General features: G+C 42.8%; 5 protein-coding genes across 5 annotated transcripts; 4 read left to right on the forward strand and 1 right to left on the reverse strand.

Moving 5' to 3' along the window:
* Positions 1–6,934: 6,934 nt before the first annotated feature.
* Positions 6,935–7,430, forward strand: FOMMEDRAFT_75799 (uncharacterized protein; the record flags this gene model as incomplete). The annotated part of the gene is made up of 2 exons (XM_007263272.1): positions 6,935–6,986; positions 7,042–7,430. The coding sequence occupies 2 exons, from the start codon at positions 6,935–6,937 to the stop codon at positions 7,428–7,430; spliced, it is 441 nt and encodes a 146-aa protein (XP_007263334.1).
* Positions 7,431–8,120: 690 nt separating this feature from the next.
* FOMMEDRAFT_152423 (uncharacterized protein) lies at positions 8,121–10,829 on the forward strand (the record flags this gene model as incomplete). Its single annotated transcript, XM_007263273.1, has 7 exons — positions 8,121–8,194; positions 8,259–8,358; positions 8,423–8,575; positions 8,635–8,718; positions 8,790–9,032; positions 9,085–10,039; positions 10,102–10,829. 7 exons carry the CDS (start codon positions 8,121–8,123, stop codon positions 10,827–10,829), a joined length of 2,337 nt encoding a protein of 778 aa, XP_007263335.1.
* Positions 10,830–11,336: 507 nt separating this feature from the next.
* FOMMEDRAFT_75640 (uncharacterized protein) lies at positions 11,337–11,871 on the reverse strand (the record flags this gene model as incomplete). The annotated part of the gene is made up of 2 exons (XM_007263274.1): positions 11,337–11,482; positions 11,619–11,871. 2 exons carry the CDS (start codon positions 11,869–11,871, stop codon positions 11,337–11,339), a joined length of 399 nt encoding a protein of 132 aa, XP_007263336.1.
* Positions 11,872–13,439: 1,568 nt separating this feature from the next.
* FOMMEDRAFT_144849 (GroES-like protein) lies at positions 13,440–14,835 on the forward strand (the record flags this gene model as incomplete). The annotated part of the gene is made up of 5 exons (XM_007263275.1): positions 13,440–13,693; positions 13,745–13,823; positions 13,881–14,073; positions 14,136–14,527; positions 14,584–14,835. The coding sequence occupies 5 exons, from the start codon at positions 13,440–13,442 to the stop codon at positions 14,701–14,703; spliced, it is 1,038 nt and encodes a 345-aa protein (XP_007263337.1). The 3' UTR covers positions 14,704–14,835.
* A 195-nt stretch (positions 14,836–15,030) lies between these two features.
* FOMMEDRAFT_152426 (uncharacterized protein) lies at positions 15,031–15,290 on the forward strand (the record flags this gene model as incomplete). The annotated part of the gene is made up of 2 exons (XM_007263276.1): positions 15,031–15,154; positions 15,214–15,290. 2 exons carry the CDS (start codon positions 15,031–15,033, stop codon positions 15,288–15,290), a joined length of 201 nt encoding a protein of 66 aa, XP_007263338.1.
* Positions 15,291–15,353: the final 63 nt, after the last annotated feature.

The raw sequence follows: 15,353 nt of genomic DNA on the forward strand, positions 1-15,353 counted from the left end.
ATACTAACTGCTACCCCTACTGTCCTACCAGATCAGCAGTTACAAGTAGAACTAGCTTAATATGTGTAGACCTCTATTTAAGAGGCCTTTACTAACTACATACTCTTAGCCTCTTTAGAACCTGTTCTAATTGTTCTAGAAGTTACAACCTGTTTCAGAAAGAAAGTGTATGTAGCCTGCCCTTCAGACTTTAATGGGTAGCACTTTAAGGACTTCTAGTACTAAGTCAAACTATACATAACTACTACTTTAACTAATCTATCCTTAGATCTTAATTGTATCCTATTTATCCTCTCCTTTATAAAGGAAGGCAACACAGTTACCTGGGCCTAGAACTGGATCAAAGGTTATTAGATTGGAAGCCTGATCTGACTTTAGAACAATAAGTTGTATTCAGAATTCATAGGGTAGCTTTATACTTCCTTCATTAATCTAAATAAGAAGTATAATATGTAGAACAAGCTTGTGTCTCTGTAACAGGGTAAACATTCTACTAATGCCTTCTTTCAGGAGTTCAATATTCTGGCCTAGAAGGCAGGATTTATACTCAGGTTTGATAATGTCCTTATTAGAATACTTGAAAAAGCTCTTCACCCAGAACTGGTTAATAAGATTCTCAGAATAATGTTAGAACTAGTTACTTACACTGAGTAGAAGATACACACTATTTCCTTCAACTAAGCTGTAGCTTAGATGTGTCAAGTCTGTACAGAATGCTTACACATGTGTTTAGCTCTAACAGTTCTGAGCCCTCAGATTAATCTGCCTATAATTTACAATCAATCTGTTCTAATAGACATTAGAGAAGCCTAAAAGTAAGAAGTATACTTTACTTATAGAAAGTTAGAGCACTAAATTAAGGACTGTCTATAGAAGTGACAGTACATCTGTCAGGTCATTAGAGTGATAATGAGTGACAAGTAGGATTTGTAGTAAGAAGCCTTTTCCACAAATCCAGAAGTTATCTTAGAACTCTTAGACCCTGACTATGTACCCTAGGATTTTGTAGAGACTTAACAGTAAATGTAGTACTGAAGGGCTATGACTCAGATTTTTTAATAGCTACTTTTGATTCAATAGACACTATAGGATTAGAAGTAAATAAAGTAGAAAAAGCAGAAAAAGTAGAAAAAATAAATCAACAAAATTATTTATTAGAAAGAAAAAAGTTGAAAACAAAAGTAGATAGTTCTCCTATTTCTCCTAATTCTTTTGATTCTTCTCTTTACACTTCATCCAAGTTTAAATCTACACAATCTGACCTACTACTTCTGTGTTCTAAGATCTTAGAATGTTTAGAACACTACCTAGCCCTGTGTTAGTAACAGTGTAGAGGGGACCTGAAGGCTTAGTAAGGGGACCTAGGCTACAACTATCCTACACAACAGAAATACAGAACACAAGTACTAGAATGTAGTCAGAACTTGCAGAACAGGTAGAGAGAGAGAGTGAGACAAGAGTAGAGTATATAGAGTAAGTCTAAGAGTACAGGACTATCTAGAGTAGACAAGATTAAGACTACAAGACTAGTCTAATCTTGTATACTTATATATACTAAACTACACAAGAGCACTCAGAGAGTATGAGCCACTAAGAATGATAAGCTACAAAGAATGAAAGAAAGGAATGTCAAAGATAAAGGTACAAAGAATGAAGGGATAGACAAAGGGTAAGAGACTATAGAATGAACAGAGAATGAAGGAGTGGTCAAAGGAATGGAATAATGAAGTAAGGAAGGGTAGTAGTAAGAGTCAGTATGTATATAGTCTATAGACAGTGTCTCTGAGGGACAGAAGTCCTAAGTTCTAGTACAGAAGGGTGTAGAACCCTTAGAACTGAAGGTAAGAGAGTAGAGGATCATAACACCCTGTTTACTACTTAGTAGTTTGTCTATAGTATTATATAGGGATAGTCTCAGCTGAGTTCACAGCTAAGAACATAGGTCTGTCCTTGTTAAAAGAGAGAGGTTAATAAGGAAATGTTAGCACATATACTTACCCTCTTAGACAATAAGACTGTATAAGCTGTATGTTCCCTTTAAAACAAGTAGTAGTTCATCTAAGAACATTCTAGACACTAGCTCCAGGTCCCTGTCCTCTTAGCTCCCTTCTTAGGATCCTCTCAGATCTGAACAATAGTTCTAGTAGACAGTAGATACACTAGTTTGTACATTAATAAGGCCTTTATATAGGAACACTACCTTCCTACTTAATGTGTTCTACTTCCAATCCTAGTATACAATACAGACAGAACCCTAAACTAGAATAATTGAATCACTAAGTTTGTCTAACTATGGATGACCATTTAGGATTATAAGGAAAGTATTGAGTTTAGAGTTACCAACCTTAGAAAGACAGACATTTTTATCAGATTTAAATGACTTAAGGCTCACAACCCTACTATTAACTAGTTAGAGTAGACACTCACATTCAATTAGTGTCCTGAGTCTTACAGTTACCTTACACTACTGTTCTGAGTAGATACAAACACTTTCAATGTTACTAATAGTTCTAATAAAGGTGACTAGTTGTTCTTCTTCAACTAGGATAGATATGTAGATACATATTCTAGTCAAGGTAGAACAGAGTCAATCTGAAGGATGTCTAAGACAGAACCAGTCTAGAACCCTCTTAGAACAGCTCTACTCTAGAATGTACATAGACTTAGCCTGCTAGATTTTGTCTGAGAGTTCCCTAAAGTCTTTAGTAAAGAGGAATTTGACTAGCTTCCCAAATACTGTTTCTAGGACTATACAATTGAATTGACTAAGAGTTTCCAACCTAAGGATTGTAAGGTCTACCTACTCAACAGAGACAAGTAGGAGGTACTTAATGAGTTCCTTCAGGAAAATCTTCAGAATAGTTAGATCTGACCCTTAAAGTCTCTTATAGTCTCCCCTTTCTTCTTCATCAAAAAGAAAGATAGGAAGCTCTACCTAGTCCAGAATTATTGTTGTCTTAATAAGGGTACTGTTAAAAACAAGTACCTACTCCCTCTGATTCAAGAGCTCATTAATAAGACACATACATTTAGAGTTTTCACTAAGTTGAATGTTTGATAAAGATACAATAATATTTGGATCTGAGACAGAGATGAGTAGAAGGCTGTGTTCTAAACTAATCACAGATTGTACAAACCAACTATAATGTTCTTTAGACTAACTAACTCACTTATAACATTCTAGTCATTCATGAATCACATTCTTACAGATCTGATTGACTCAGAGTATGTTAGTATGTATCTGGATAACATTCTGATCTTTACTCAGACAGTTGAGCACTATTACTGACTGATCTGAGCAGTTCTATAACAGTTCTAAGATAATAAACTATTCCTCTAAGAAGTAAAGTACTCTTTTACACAAGAGTCAGTAGATTATCTGAGCTTTGTAATTAGTAGAGGAGAGGTCTGTATGAATCCAGTAAAGGTAACTGTAGTTTGGAACTAGCTACAACCTCAGAACCTAAAACAGGTCCAAGCATTCCTTAGGTTTGTAAACTACTACTAATACTTTATTCAAGACTTTAGTACTATTGAGTCTCTAAAGTAGGTTATTACTAGTAAGTCTGTATTAGTAGTTCTGACAGTTGTAAACAAGTTCTGAGTCAAAGCTAACTCTTCTAACTTTACAAATAGAGTAGTACTGTTCTAGTTCATTAACAGAAAGTAGTGTCTAATAGTGTTCCAATTAGAATCCCTCTCTGTAACAGAACAGAACTACTCTATCTATAATAAGGAACTCTTTGTAATTGTCTATTCCCTAGAGGAGTAGTATTAATATCTCCTTAATACTATATAGAAGTTTGAGATTTAGAGTAATTACCTTAATCTCTAGTACTTCCAGGCACCTCAGAAGCTTAACTACTACTAAGCCTGCTAGATGTTAAAACTGTAAGACTATAACTTTGTACTAACTTACAAACCCAGAATACAAATAATGAAAACTGATTTACTCTTAAGACAAGTAGGTTATAAAAGGGGGGGAGAATAATAACAAAAATCTTGTTCTCCTAGACAATTCCTGTTTTGTGTCTAAGACAATTTAAGAGATCTGACTCAAATCTAAGAATGTTGACTTTGTCACCTACATACAGTAAGCTCTAAGACACACATAAGACTAGGTTGTAGTAAAGCAACTAGAGAAGTAGGCTAGGGATTAGGAGGAGGATGAGGATAGATAGGTTTACTAAGAAGACTGACTGTATGTTCTGAAGAATCAGAAGCTGTAGAAGGACATTGTCTAAGCTTATTATAACAATCTGACTGTAGAACATCTAGGCTGACACAAAACACAGGAACTCATTACTCAGAACTACTAGTAGCCTAGAATGTAGAGGGAAATCCTAAAGTACATAACTAGTTACAATATGTACTAACAGACTAAGGCCTACCAGACAAGGGTTCAGACTCCTCTACATTTGTATTAAATCCTGGATCACTCTTAAGAAGAAGTCTTAGTAGACCTGATTAGTAAGCTACCTGAGTCTCAGGGTTACAATACTATCTGTGTAATTGTTGACTGATTCTTTAAGCAAGTCTACACAGTTCCAACTCAAACAGAACTTACTTCTGAAGGTATAGTGTGTATCTATTAGGATTATGTCTTCTAGTTACACAGACTCTCTTAGAAGCTCATTCACAATTGTAGACTGTAATTCAAGTTGAAATTCATACAGGACTTGTATACACTTCTTAGAATTCAAGGGAACCCTTCTACTACATATTACTTGTAAACTAACAGTCAAACTGAGTAAGTCAATCAGAAGATTGAGCTTTACCTCTAGATGTTCATTAATCATTAGTAATCAGATTAGTCTGAATAGCTAGCTCTGACAGAATTCATACACAATAACTAGTAACACTCTACAATAGGATAGTCCTTGTTCTTCCTTAATTATGAGAGACATTTATACTAGAGGACAGTTCTGAACTAGAACAGTAGTTCTGAATCTGTAACAGACTTTGTAGAACAGATGTACAGAACCAGGGAGGACACACAAGCTCTTTTAGAAAAGGTAGTACAAGTCATAAAGTAGAACTATAATTAGAAGAGGTCTGTAGCTAAGGATTACTAGTCTAGTAACAAAGTTATACTAGAAGCTACTAACCTAACCACAGATTGCCTAATAAAGAAGTTGGACAACAAGTGCTTCAGACCCTTTGTTATTGAAAAGAAGGTTAGTACCTCTACTTACAAACTCTAACTTCTAGCAACATAGAAGTGTATACACTCAGTGTTTAACAAGGTTCTACTGTCTCAGTACTACAATCTAGGTTTTCCTTTATAACAAAGACTCCTACTACCTCTACCAGAACTCATTAGTTCTGAACTAGAATACAAAGTAGAGTATGTAGCAGATGCTAAGCTAGTGTGTAGAAAACTCAAGTTCCTTATCTACTAGAAGGGATACCTAGTTGAGGAATGTACTTAGGAACCTGCTAAGAACCTTACCTATACTCCTAAAGCAATCTGAGATTTCTATCAGCTTCATCCTGGTACTCTGTACAAACTCAGCCTCACAGATTTCCAAGCCCTACTGTTCTGACCTATGCCTAAGCTACTAACTGAGCCCTATGTTCACTAATCAGGACAATTAGTTTTAGAGGAAGGGTAATGTTACAATTCTCTACTCTTATACCTTCAGTTCTAAGGGTTCTACACCCTTCTGTACTGGAACTCAGGACTTCTGTCTCTCAGGGGTACTGTCTATAGACTATATACATGCTAACTCTTACTACTACCCTTCCTTACTTTATTATTCCATTCCTTTGACCACCCCTTCATTCTTTGTTCATTCTATAGTCTCTTACCCTTTGTCCATCCCTTCATTCTTTGTACCTTTATCTTTGACATTCCTTTCTTTCATTCTTTATAGCTTATCATTCTTAGTGGCTCATACTCCCTGAGTGCTCTTGTGTAGTTTAGTATATATAGGTGTACAAGATCAGACTGGTCCTGTAGTCTTGATCTCATCTACTCTAGGTAGTCCTGTACTCTTAGGCTCACTCTATATACTCTACTCTTGTCTCACCCTCTCTCTCTGCCTGTTCTGCAAGTTCTGACTACATTCCAGTACTTGTGTTCTGTATTTCTGTTGTGTAGGATAGTTGTAGCCTGGGTCCCCTCACTGAGCCTTCAGGTTCCTTCTACACTGTTACTGACAAGCATCACTCATCCCAGTAACAGACAGTGTTTTCTGAATCCTTTGTCTAGGTCTCAATAGCTGTACTGTAGGAGCTTCTACTACTAGCCCTATACAAAGAGCTTCTTATGATGGCTGTGATCAGAACGTGAGAGAAGAAGCATCCAGAGTAACTGGCACTCTGGTCATGTTGTAAATGTAATACTTCTCATAGGGAAAATTTGAAAGGAGAGGAGGCTGATCCTCAGACATAGGATAATTATGATGTAGGGTTTGTGTTTCTTTAAGATTTTAGCAAGACAGACAGGCAAATGAGTGAGTAACTATGTTTTGTTATGCTACTGTGACATGCTACACTGGAAACCACGCAAACCACGGAAACCGTGGGAATTTAACCACTGGTATGGATACTGTGGGAAAGTTCATCCGTAGTATGGATACCGTGGATCCCCCTATCCACGCCAGTCCCTAGCGTGGACAGAGGAAAGGAAACCATCGTCCACACATCGACTCGGTGTATTTCCTGCCTATCGTCAGACTTCTTCGTTCCAGTGAGTACTAGTTCGTGCTATATACATGCGTTTGGAATACGGATATAGCTGGCAGACGATGGAATTGTGGTGTTTTGAGATGGATGGTCATCGAGTGGTCTGGATGGACGAGGATCGCTAATGGCTCTTTTGTTTCTACAGGGAGATTCGTGCGCCCATTATACGCAGTGAGTATATCTAATGGCCATTTTTGTTTGTAATAATGACCTTGCCTCCTAGCACGCCAAAACTTGAGTCAATATGATCATTTCAAAAGAGAACAGAAAAAAGATCTATGAAAATCTCTTCCGAGGTGCGACTATGCGTTTCGACTTTACTCCTGTCCTCTTGCTCACTTCTCTTTGTAGAGGGTGTAATGGTTGCGAAGAAGGATTACAATGCACCGAAGCATGAAGACCTTGACGTACCCAACCTTGAGGTTATCAAGGCCATGCAATCGTTGACCTCGAAGGGCTACGTAAATACCCAGTTTTCGTGGCAGTGGTATTATTACGTTGCCACTCCCGAGGGCGTTGAATATCTCCGTGAATGGCTCCACCTACCACAGGAAATCGTTCCATCGACCTACAAGAAACAAGCTCGCCCGCCGCGTCCAGCTCAGGTTCGAAATGAAGGTGCTTACCGTGCTCCTCGAGGTGACCGCGACGATTACCGTCGTCGTGACAAGCCGGAGGGTGCTCCGGGCGAATTCCGTCCCCAGTTTGCTGGCGTTGGTCGTGGTGCACCGAGAGAGTGAGCGTGTGGATAGTAATTTGGGTTTGTCGCCGAGAAAACGGCCGCACGACCAGAGCCGCCATACGGGTTACGAGCAATGTGCCAATGTATCACTGATTGCGATGCTATGTCCTTCCTCTCATGAGTATCCTTATGTCTGACATTCTTGAAACTTGTCAGTTCCTTGCACTGCATTTTGCAAGTATCCAACAGGCACACCGTAGTTGAAGCTATGCCTTGTAACAAGCAGTAAAATCGACTTTGCACAGTTTATCCTGCCAGTTATATCCGAAGGAGTCTTTATCTAGCTGCAACCAATGAACATGTGATCTAAAGCAAGCCGAAAGAAGCATGCACAGCCTACTTATCTTGCTTCCCTTCTGTTTCTGTTTCTGTCTTGCCTCTCAACTTCTTCTGCCGTCAATATCACCTAACTCGCACTAGCTGGGCTTGTCAATTCCATTTTCACCTGGGCGCGCGTCATGTACTCGCTTCGTCGCTCAAATGGGACGCGAAAAACTGTTTAAAGAGCGGGATGCCTAAGACGATCTCGGTCAACCCTAGAGCAACACTTGAAGCCGCTAAAACACGCTGTCTTGACATGTTGTAGTAATTGCTGCATCCGGTGGTGATCACAACGTGTACTACGTGAGGGTTCTGTGCATGCTATATTAATATTAACCTGTGCGGAAGGAGCTTGACGGCCTCGCTTATGTCCCTAGCCCCTCACCGCTTACTTTCCGCTCCTGCTGCGACTCAGCCGTTTGACTGCTGCCTTTCACCCTTGTCAGAGTATTCTAGGTGTCTAAAGTATGCCCACCTGTGGAGTCTGTCCTGGACGTTCATTCAGTACTCCTCAAGCACTTCATCAACACAAGATCGACTCAAAGGGCCATCACTACTGTCATTCTTGTGCAAGAGATTTTTCCAACCGCAACGAGCTGTTTGACGTGAGTACCAGCTTGTCGGAGTTTGTATCAGTGCAGCATCCTTGCTGAAGCGATTGCTCTTCAGCATGCTACTGCTGTTCATTCGACAGCGTGTCGAGAATGCAGGCGGATGTTCAACTCTGTAGAAGACCTGAACAGACATCTTCTTGACTCGCCGAAGCATCCGAAGTGTCGAGCGTGTAGAATGGGATTTCGGGATCGTATGAGCCATGCATCAGTGAGTCTTTGCTTCTGATGGGCGGGCGATTCTTTATCTCCATTCTCTATGTTACATAGCACAAAGAAGAAATTCACGGAACTCAGGGCCTCCCTAACAGGAAATCGAAGAAGGCTCAGAATTGCAGGCGATTTTCACCCACTGTTAGTTTCTGAGATTCGATTTTACTAGTCCTTATTATTAATTAAAACGTATCTGACAAATTCTTTGTAAGACTACTATAAATGAGTCTTCGGTCCCTTCTCCAACATTGAGAGCACATTCTCCGTCTTTGTCCGTGCTGACAGGTATCAGTGACAGGGAAGACCTGCAGAATATGACCCCCTTCCAGCTTACCATGTATGAAGTGTCGGACGGGGCGACCTCTAGACAAGACTTCGATGATTCTCTGCATGCTGAATCTCCTTACCTATCTGCTTTGACATCAGAGAGAAATGTCAAATTCGGTCTGGAGAATGTGAGTAGCCAGAAGCAAGCTTACTGGCCGCCCTTGAATAATTCATTTGTAGCATTCTGAATGCATCGACCAGAACATTACGACTTCGCCACGTCAGAAATCCAAGAATGTCTTGCACGGTACTTCTAATTGTCGCGATGTACCCGCTGAGATGACCCAGATCTACGAATCTCATCGAAGCTCACAAGACAGGCTATCCTCATCTGCGGACGCGGAGGTCGCCTCGTCTTCGTCACTGTGGGAGGCATGTGCCCCGCTTCCCTCGGATTCCGCCTCAGATAAATCTAGTGAGAAGGGAGCTGGACGCCGTTGGTATGCGAGTGAATGGTCTCGCGCCCGATCCTTCTCTCCGCGCATCCATCAGGAATTAGCAGACGCTGACCTCGACGAAAGCCACTCAAATTTCAAGTCACGGCACCGATCAACGTCACCAGCTTCGAGGCACTACGAAGGAGACCTACCGGAGGTTATGCGGCATTTCCCCAGTCCTCAGCACTCTGAGGCAATCAGACCTACATCACCAGCATGTCCCGCAAACCTATCTCGCATCATGACCACGCGCACCTTCTCGCAGCTTTCGAGACTTCCAACTATCTCAGACGAGTCTGAGCTCGAACAAGAACAAGATGATGGGTACGATTCAGAATCGCTGGTGCCTCTCATCGCAGACACTCCGCCTGAGGCTCAACAGCATAAACGTGCCATGGGACGGCGAAGGCGCCGACTAAGCCTGTCGCCAACATTACCCCCAATACCAGAGACCACCCAAAGCCGCCCGTTGAACGCTATTTCGCCTACTGACTTCGGTGACTCGGAGTCCGATAGTTCCCATGGTATATTTGAGCATCTCGCGGAAGATTTCTTGTACGACAGTCTATCTGAAAACGAGCATTGCCAAACTCCGATGACGTATCTTACTGCGGACGAGCTTGAGTTGGATCTTGAAGGAAAGACCAGCCGGGCCGATGACGAAAGTGACTTTACAAGGCAACTTACTGAGCTCCCATGTAAGCAATTTCTTTAAGCAGCTTCTGTTTCTTGATTAATGTTGCCAACATAACATGTTTAGCTCCGCCAACTCTTCTTGCTGAAGATTTGACAAAGGTTGCGATGGAACTGTGCTCACCTTCTACACCGGGTAGTGACTTCGATCCACTGGCAGACCCCTTCGAGCTTCATCCGTCTGCGAATAACTCGCCTATGAGTGTTACTTTCCCGAGGCGCTCTCGTGCATGGTCAGTAGGCGTACCGGAGAAAACGGACACAAGATTCTTGGCACCAATACCGCCGATACGACAAACGGTTCCGAGGAAAGAAGAAAAAGAGAATAAGGAACCTGACAGTGTAGTTGCGAGCCAATCAAAAGCCGGTGAAGAGGAATTAGACCCAGTAGCAATAGCGGCCGATGAGCCGCTAGCAACGGTCATCGAGGAAGACCTGTTCTCGGAGCCGGATGAAATCCTGGAGCCGATTCATCAGGTCAGCAAGCCAGTTGGGCAGTCGCTCGACGAAGCAGAGGCCCGATTTGCCGAGGAAGGACACCCGCTTCGGAGCTTTATAACATTGGACACGCTACCCGGAGACGCGCATGTCCGAGAACAACCTAATGACGGTATACCTTTGTCTTCGCCACGAGCTTCGGATCAGCGCGAGGTCGGATCAGCGGGAACACCGAATCCTGCTGGTCTTCATAGTAACCCTGGACGGAAACCCCTGCTGTACTGCCGGATATGTCAGGTTGATCCATGTTGCGACACGACTGCGACGTTCTGCGGGCATGTCTTCTGTTATGAGTAAGTTCCTGCATTCACATTGTGCAGTTTATCTTCTAATATAACCGTTGCGGTCGATCAACCCTATCCAGATGCATCTCACGTGAAGTCATACAGACGTCAAAATGCCCTGTGTGCAAGACTCCGACACTTCTTTATTGCTTATTCAAGCTGGACTTGAGTTCCTAATCATCAATGCCAATCAACATTCCATGACAGCTGCGTAGTACATACAGCACTCCCAGAATTCTGGACTATCGTTGTATTATCCATTAAATGGTCATCTTTTGGCCAATCTCCGCCCTTCTTCTAGCTTCATAGTCATGTCACATGTAATGCTAAATGCAATGTTTCTGATTTAATATCTGATTAACATACTTTGAACATGCTATGATGCGCATACGTAGAGAGACCGTGCCGAAAGCGGGAAGTACGATGGGACAAAATAACAATACACAGTGAATACATAAGGCAGAAACAACCAAAATCGCAGAAAAGAGAAGACAATAAGAAGTCCGAGAGCTTTGACCGATCAACGGAGTCTGCTTCGAGTCCAATAATAGTTTCCTTTGCGACGGGGAATATGGATAGTAAGCATGCCGTCGGCGGAGAACTGAGCGCGCGTCTGCAGCACGTTCGCGTCGCGTGAAGAGAACACGACAAGCCACTCGTGATGACCTGATATAATCGGGAAAATTTTCGGGAAAAGGTGCATGCACATATGGTGGGTTACATGTTTAGCGCATTTCAAATGTTTTTGTCAGAAATGAGTCAGAACAGAAGGTGGAGTATAGATAAAGGGACAAGAACACACAATTGCTCTCCGCATGCCATAGATCCGCGACGACGGCTAGCCTGTCCTCCTTGCGTGTGGATACAGTGACCATTTCCGGAGCGAAACCCGGTAAGTGTGCGCTCAAAACGTGTTCGTCCTCCGTCGAGCAGACGAGACGTAGTACAGGTCGACTACCGGGGGGAGGCGATCGCCTATCGGGTTCAAGTACTGCAGCGATCGTAGCATCTTGTGCTGCTGCTAGCGGCCGGAAGTCATATGATGAACTAGGCATAGCTGAGAACGACAGAATTTGAGGGGTGACTGGCGACTTGGCAATTGGTGAGTATACCCCAGATTGCAGAGGAAGCATCTTCGGTTGCGTTGTGGGAGCGCGGAAAGAGAGCTGAGGAGCCTTTGGCATGGTATGGATCGTCTTCCGTTGAGGGACCCCGGACAAATCAGGAGGGACGCCTTGTATAGCAGTATAATCCTGTGTCGGAGAAAAACGCGGTGATTCACACAAAGATTTGCTGATAGTGGTTGTTTGTGGTCGAGGTAAAGGCTCGCCGGTACAGAGGTGAGGTTGGTAGCCTCCTACGGAGATGCAGCAACATGAGGATTGAGCGAGACATGTGGAGCAATGAGTAACACTCACCATGAGCTTGAATGCATACCGAAAATTCACCTTTACGTCTAATGAAAGGAGCCGATGTGACTCTTGCACGCCGAGATATCTCAAAATCTTGTCCAGAAGCCGCCACAGAAGAGAATGCAGGGCAGGAAGGGAGGCTAGCAAGCTTTGAAGTAAAGGAAGCACTTGCTCGCCTTGTTGTCGATCCGCTTGTGGGCTTCGAAGACAGAAGTAGTCCAAGTGACGAAGCTCTATTGCGCTGCAAAGTCAACATTCCGGACGTCCTCGGAGTGTATTTGCTACAAATTGTAGATTATGTCTCGTGTGGATGGAGGTAGATGAGAACCAGCTCTATAGTGTCAGCCTATGTATTGACGCTTTGAGACTTGGTTCATGGCACAAAAAAACCTAGTTCCGGTCCGGTCTGTAACCGTCTGCATCAGGAAATGTGATAAGCTGATTGTTATCCGAGAGATAATATAGATCCGCAGTGTACAGAATCGTCGATTTGAGGTGTGATAACAGGATGAGAACTTGTTCATAGTCCCGAAGTCCATACTCGCAAAGCTATGTCTGATCGATCAGCATCTCCAAAAAAAAAAGGGTTTTCTCCCGAGTTGATCATTTAATGCAAGTCGATAAATCACTTGCCTATTCATCAAGAACCGATATCACAACTTCTAAAGTGCTAGTAAATAAGTAGCAACTAGTAATTGGTGAGTAGTCCGGGACTCGGACCTCGGTGGTACAAAATTCAAATTTACAAATGTGCATGCGTTGCTTACGTATCTGTCCGAATATGGCAAGCAGTTACATTCGTCAGTCGCCACCAGAATTATAGTCACCTTTTTAGGGACTTTACTGGGAATTTACCTATTTACCTACCTAGCTACCTACCTTCCGAAGAAATCTGTTGTCGTTATGACAAGTTTTACCAACAGATCTCGGAAAATCAGTGCATTTGTCACAAAATCCGTACATTTCACACCAAACTCGGGTGATTAGCGCCATTCGGTAATTTGATGGCACCAACAGGCGCGAGACTGACGAAGATGCAACTAACGAGGAGCTTTTACTAAGCCATCGGCGCCTTTGCCACAATCTCATTAATAATAACAACGCACTGCTAGAACGTTCCCAGCGTCATTGTCTTTGACTAAAATAATCTATAAAGTCATGATGCAATAGCAAGTTCCCAACGTTACTCACACTCGTCGATTATCTTAACGATGGCTGAGCAAAAGGCACTGTTCCTCGAAGCTGCACAGGGCGAATTTCGTGTTAGGCAAACGTCGATTCCGAAACCTGGCCCTGGAGAGCTCCTTGTAAAGATTCATGCGACCGCTTTGAATCCTGTCGACTGGAAAATTCAGGCAGGTTATCCCTTGATCACCGAATACCCTGCTATTCTTGGATCGGATTCTGCTGGTACTGTTGAGGCAGTTGGCGAAGGAGTGCAGAATTTTGCGAAAGGAGACCGAGTGTAAGGATCTCTTAAGCCTATAACGATGGCCCTAACGTTTTTGCACCTTAGTGTCCATCAAGGCTACTTCACCAATGACAAGGCAACGTTTCAGCAGTATACGACAGTGCCAGCTGAGATAACAGCGAAGGTTAGGAATTGAATCGTCTTCACAGTATCTCGCGTTCTAACATCGGTTATCATACAGCTGCCTTCCAATATCTCTTTTGATGAGGCCGCCTCAGTCCCGCTCGGCCTCGCAACTGCCGCAGTAGGACTTTACGGTGACAGACCAACCGGTGTCCAGAAGTATAAGCCTGCGTGGGAGGACGGTGGTGAAGGTTTATATCGTGGAAAACCGATTGTCGTTTTCGGAGGATCGACATCCGTCGGGCAGTACGGTAAGAACTGCCGTTATAAATATGCTCTGATGGACAGAAGTATTGACTCTATTACAAAATAGTTATTCAACTGGCTAGGCTCTCTGGGTTTTCACTTATCATTACAACTGCTTCATTGCACAATGCCGACCACCTGAAATCGATTGGTGCGACACATATCATCGACCGTAAGGCGGATGTGCCAGCCAAAGCCAAGGAGATTCTTAGCAGCACGCCAATAGAACTCATTTACGATGCAGTTTCGGAAGAGGATACCCAGAATCAGGCGTGGAACCTGCTTTCGACCGGCGGAACACTCGTAATCATCCTTGCGTCAAAGGTCGACAAAGGGAAGTATAAGGACAAGACACTTATCGATACCATCATCGGCAATGTGCACACTCCAGCCGCTCGACAACTCGGTATAAGCCTCTATAGCAAGCTGACACGCTTACTTGAGGACGGGACTATCAAGGTTTGTGAATTCCACCATCCATGGCCGCTCACATTACTGATGGAATGCTATGGTAGCCAAATCGCGTCGAGGTACTTCCGAATGGTCTAGCCAGAATTGTGGATGGTCTTGAACAGATGAAGGCAAACAAGGTTAGCGGAAAGAAGCTTATTGCTCGTCCGCTAGAGACCGCTTAGGTGAGAATCAGATGAGATGAGTGTATAAGAAAGATGAAGAAGATAGTCATTGCGCCAGGTTTGATGCTGGGAATAACAGTATATGTGTATCTTATTGTATTTTAACAATGTGTCAAATCCAACGGGATTCGCTAAGCAAACTTTATGTATAAAGCAAGGCAACGCCTTTTTTTTATTTCTGAATCTGGATTATATAGAGAAGAAAAGAAGAGACCCACACGTACAAATGCCATAATTATAATTTACAGTTGGGCCAATTCGTGATATTCCCATACGTATATTCCCATACGTTTTACTTCTCAGCGTACCTAAACAGGATCCTCCAGTATGACACCTGCAGGATGTAACCGATGGCATCTTTCAAGTTCCCAAGCCAAGGCCAAGATCGTGTTGCTTACATATCTGTCCGAATATGGAAAATATTTCCGTTCGTCAATCGCTACCAGAATTGGTAAAGCACTTCCAACCGAGCACATCTGTCGACGTGCTGACGTGTTCTACCACCAACAGTTCTCGGAAAATCACTGCATTTGTCAAAAAATTCGTACATTGCACACCATACTCGGGTTATTAACGCCATTCGATGATTGTTTCACCAGTAGACGACATCAACAGGCGCGAGACTGACGAAAATACAACTCACAAGGAAC

This window comes from Fomitiporia mediterranea (genome assembly GCF_000271605.1).
Source record: "Fomitiporia mediterranea MF3/22 unplaced genomic scaffold FOMMEscaffold_2, whole genome shotgun sequence".
Taxonomy (NCBI): domain Eukaryota; kingdom Fungi; phylum Basidiomycota; class Agaricomycetes; order Hymenochaetales; family Hymenochaetaceae; genus Fomitiporia; species Fomitiporia mediterranea.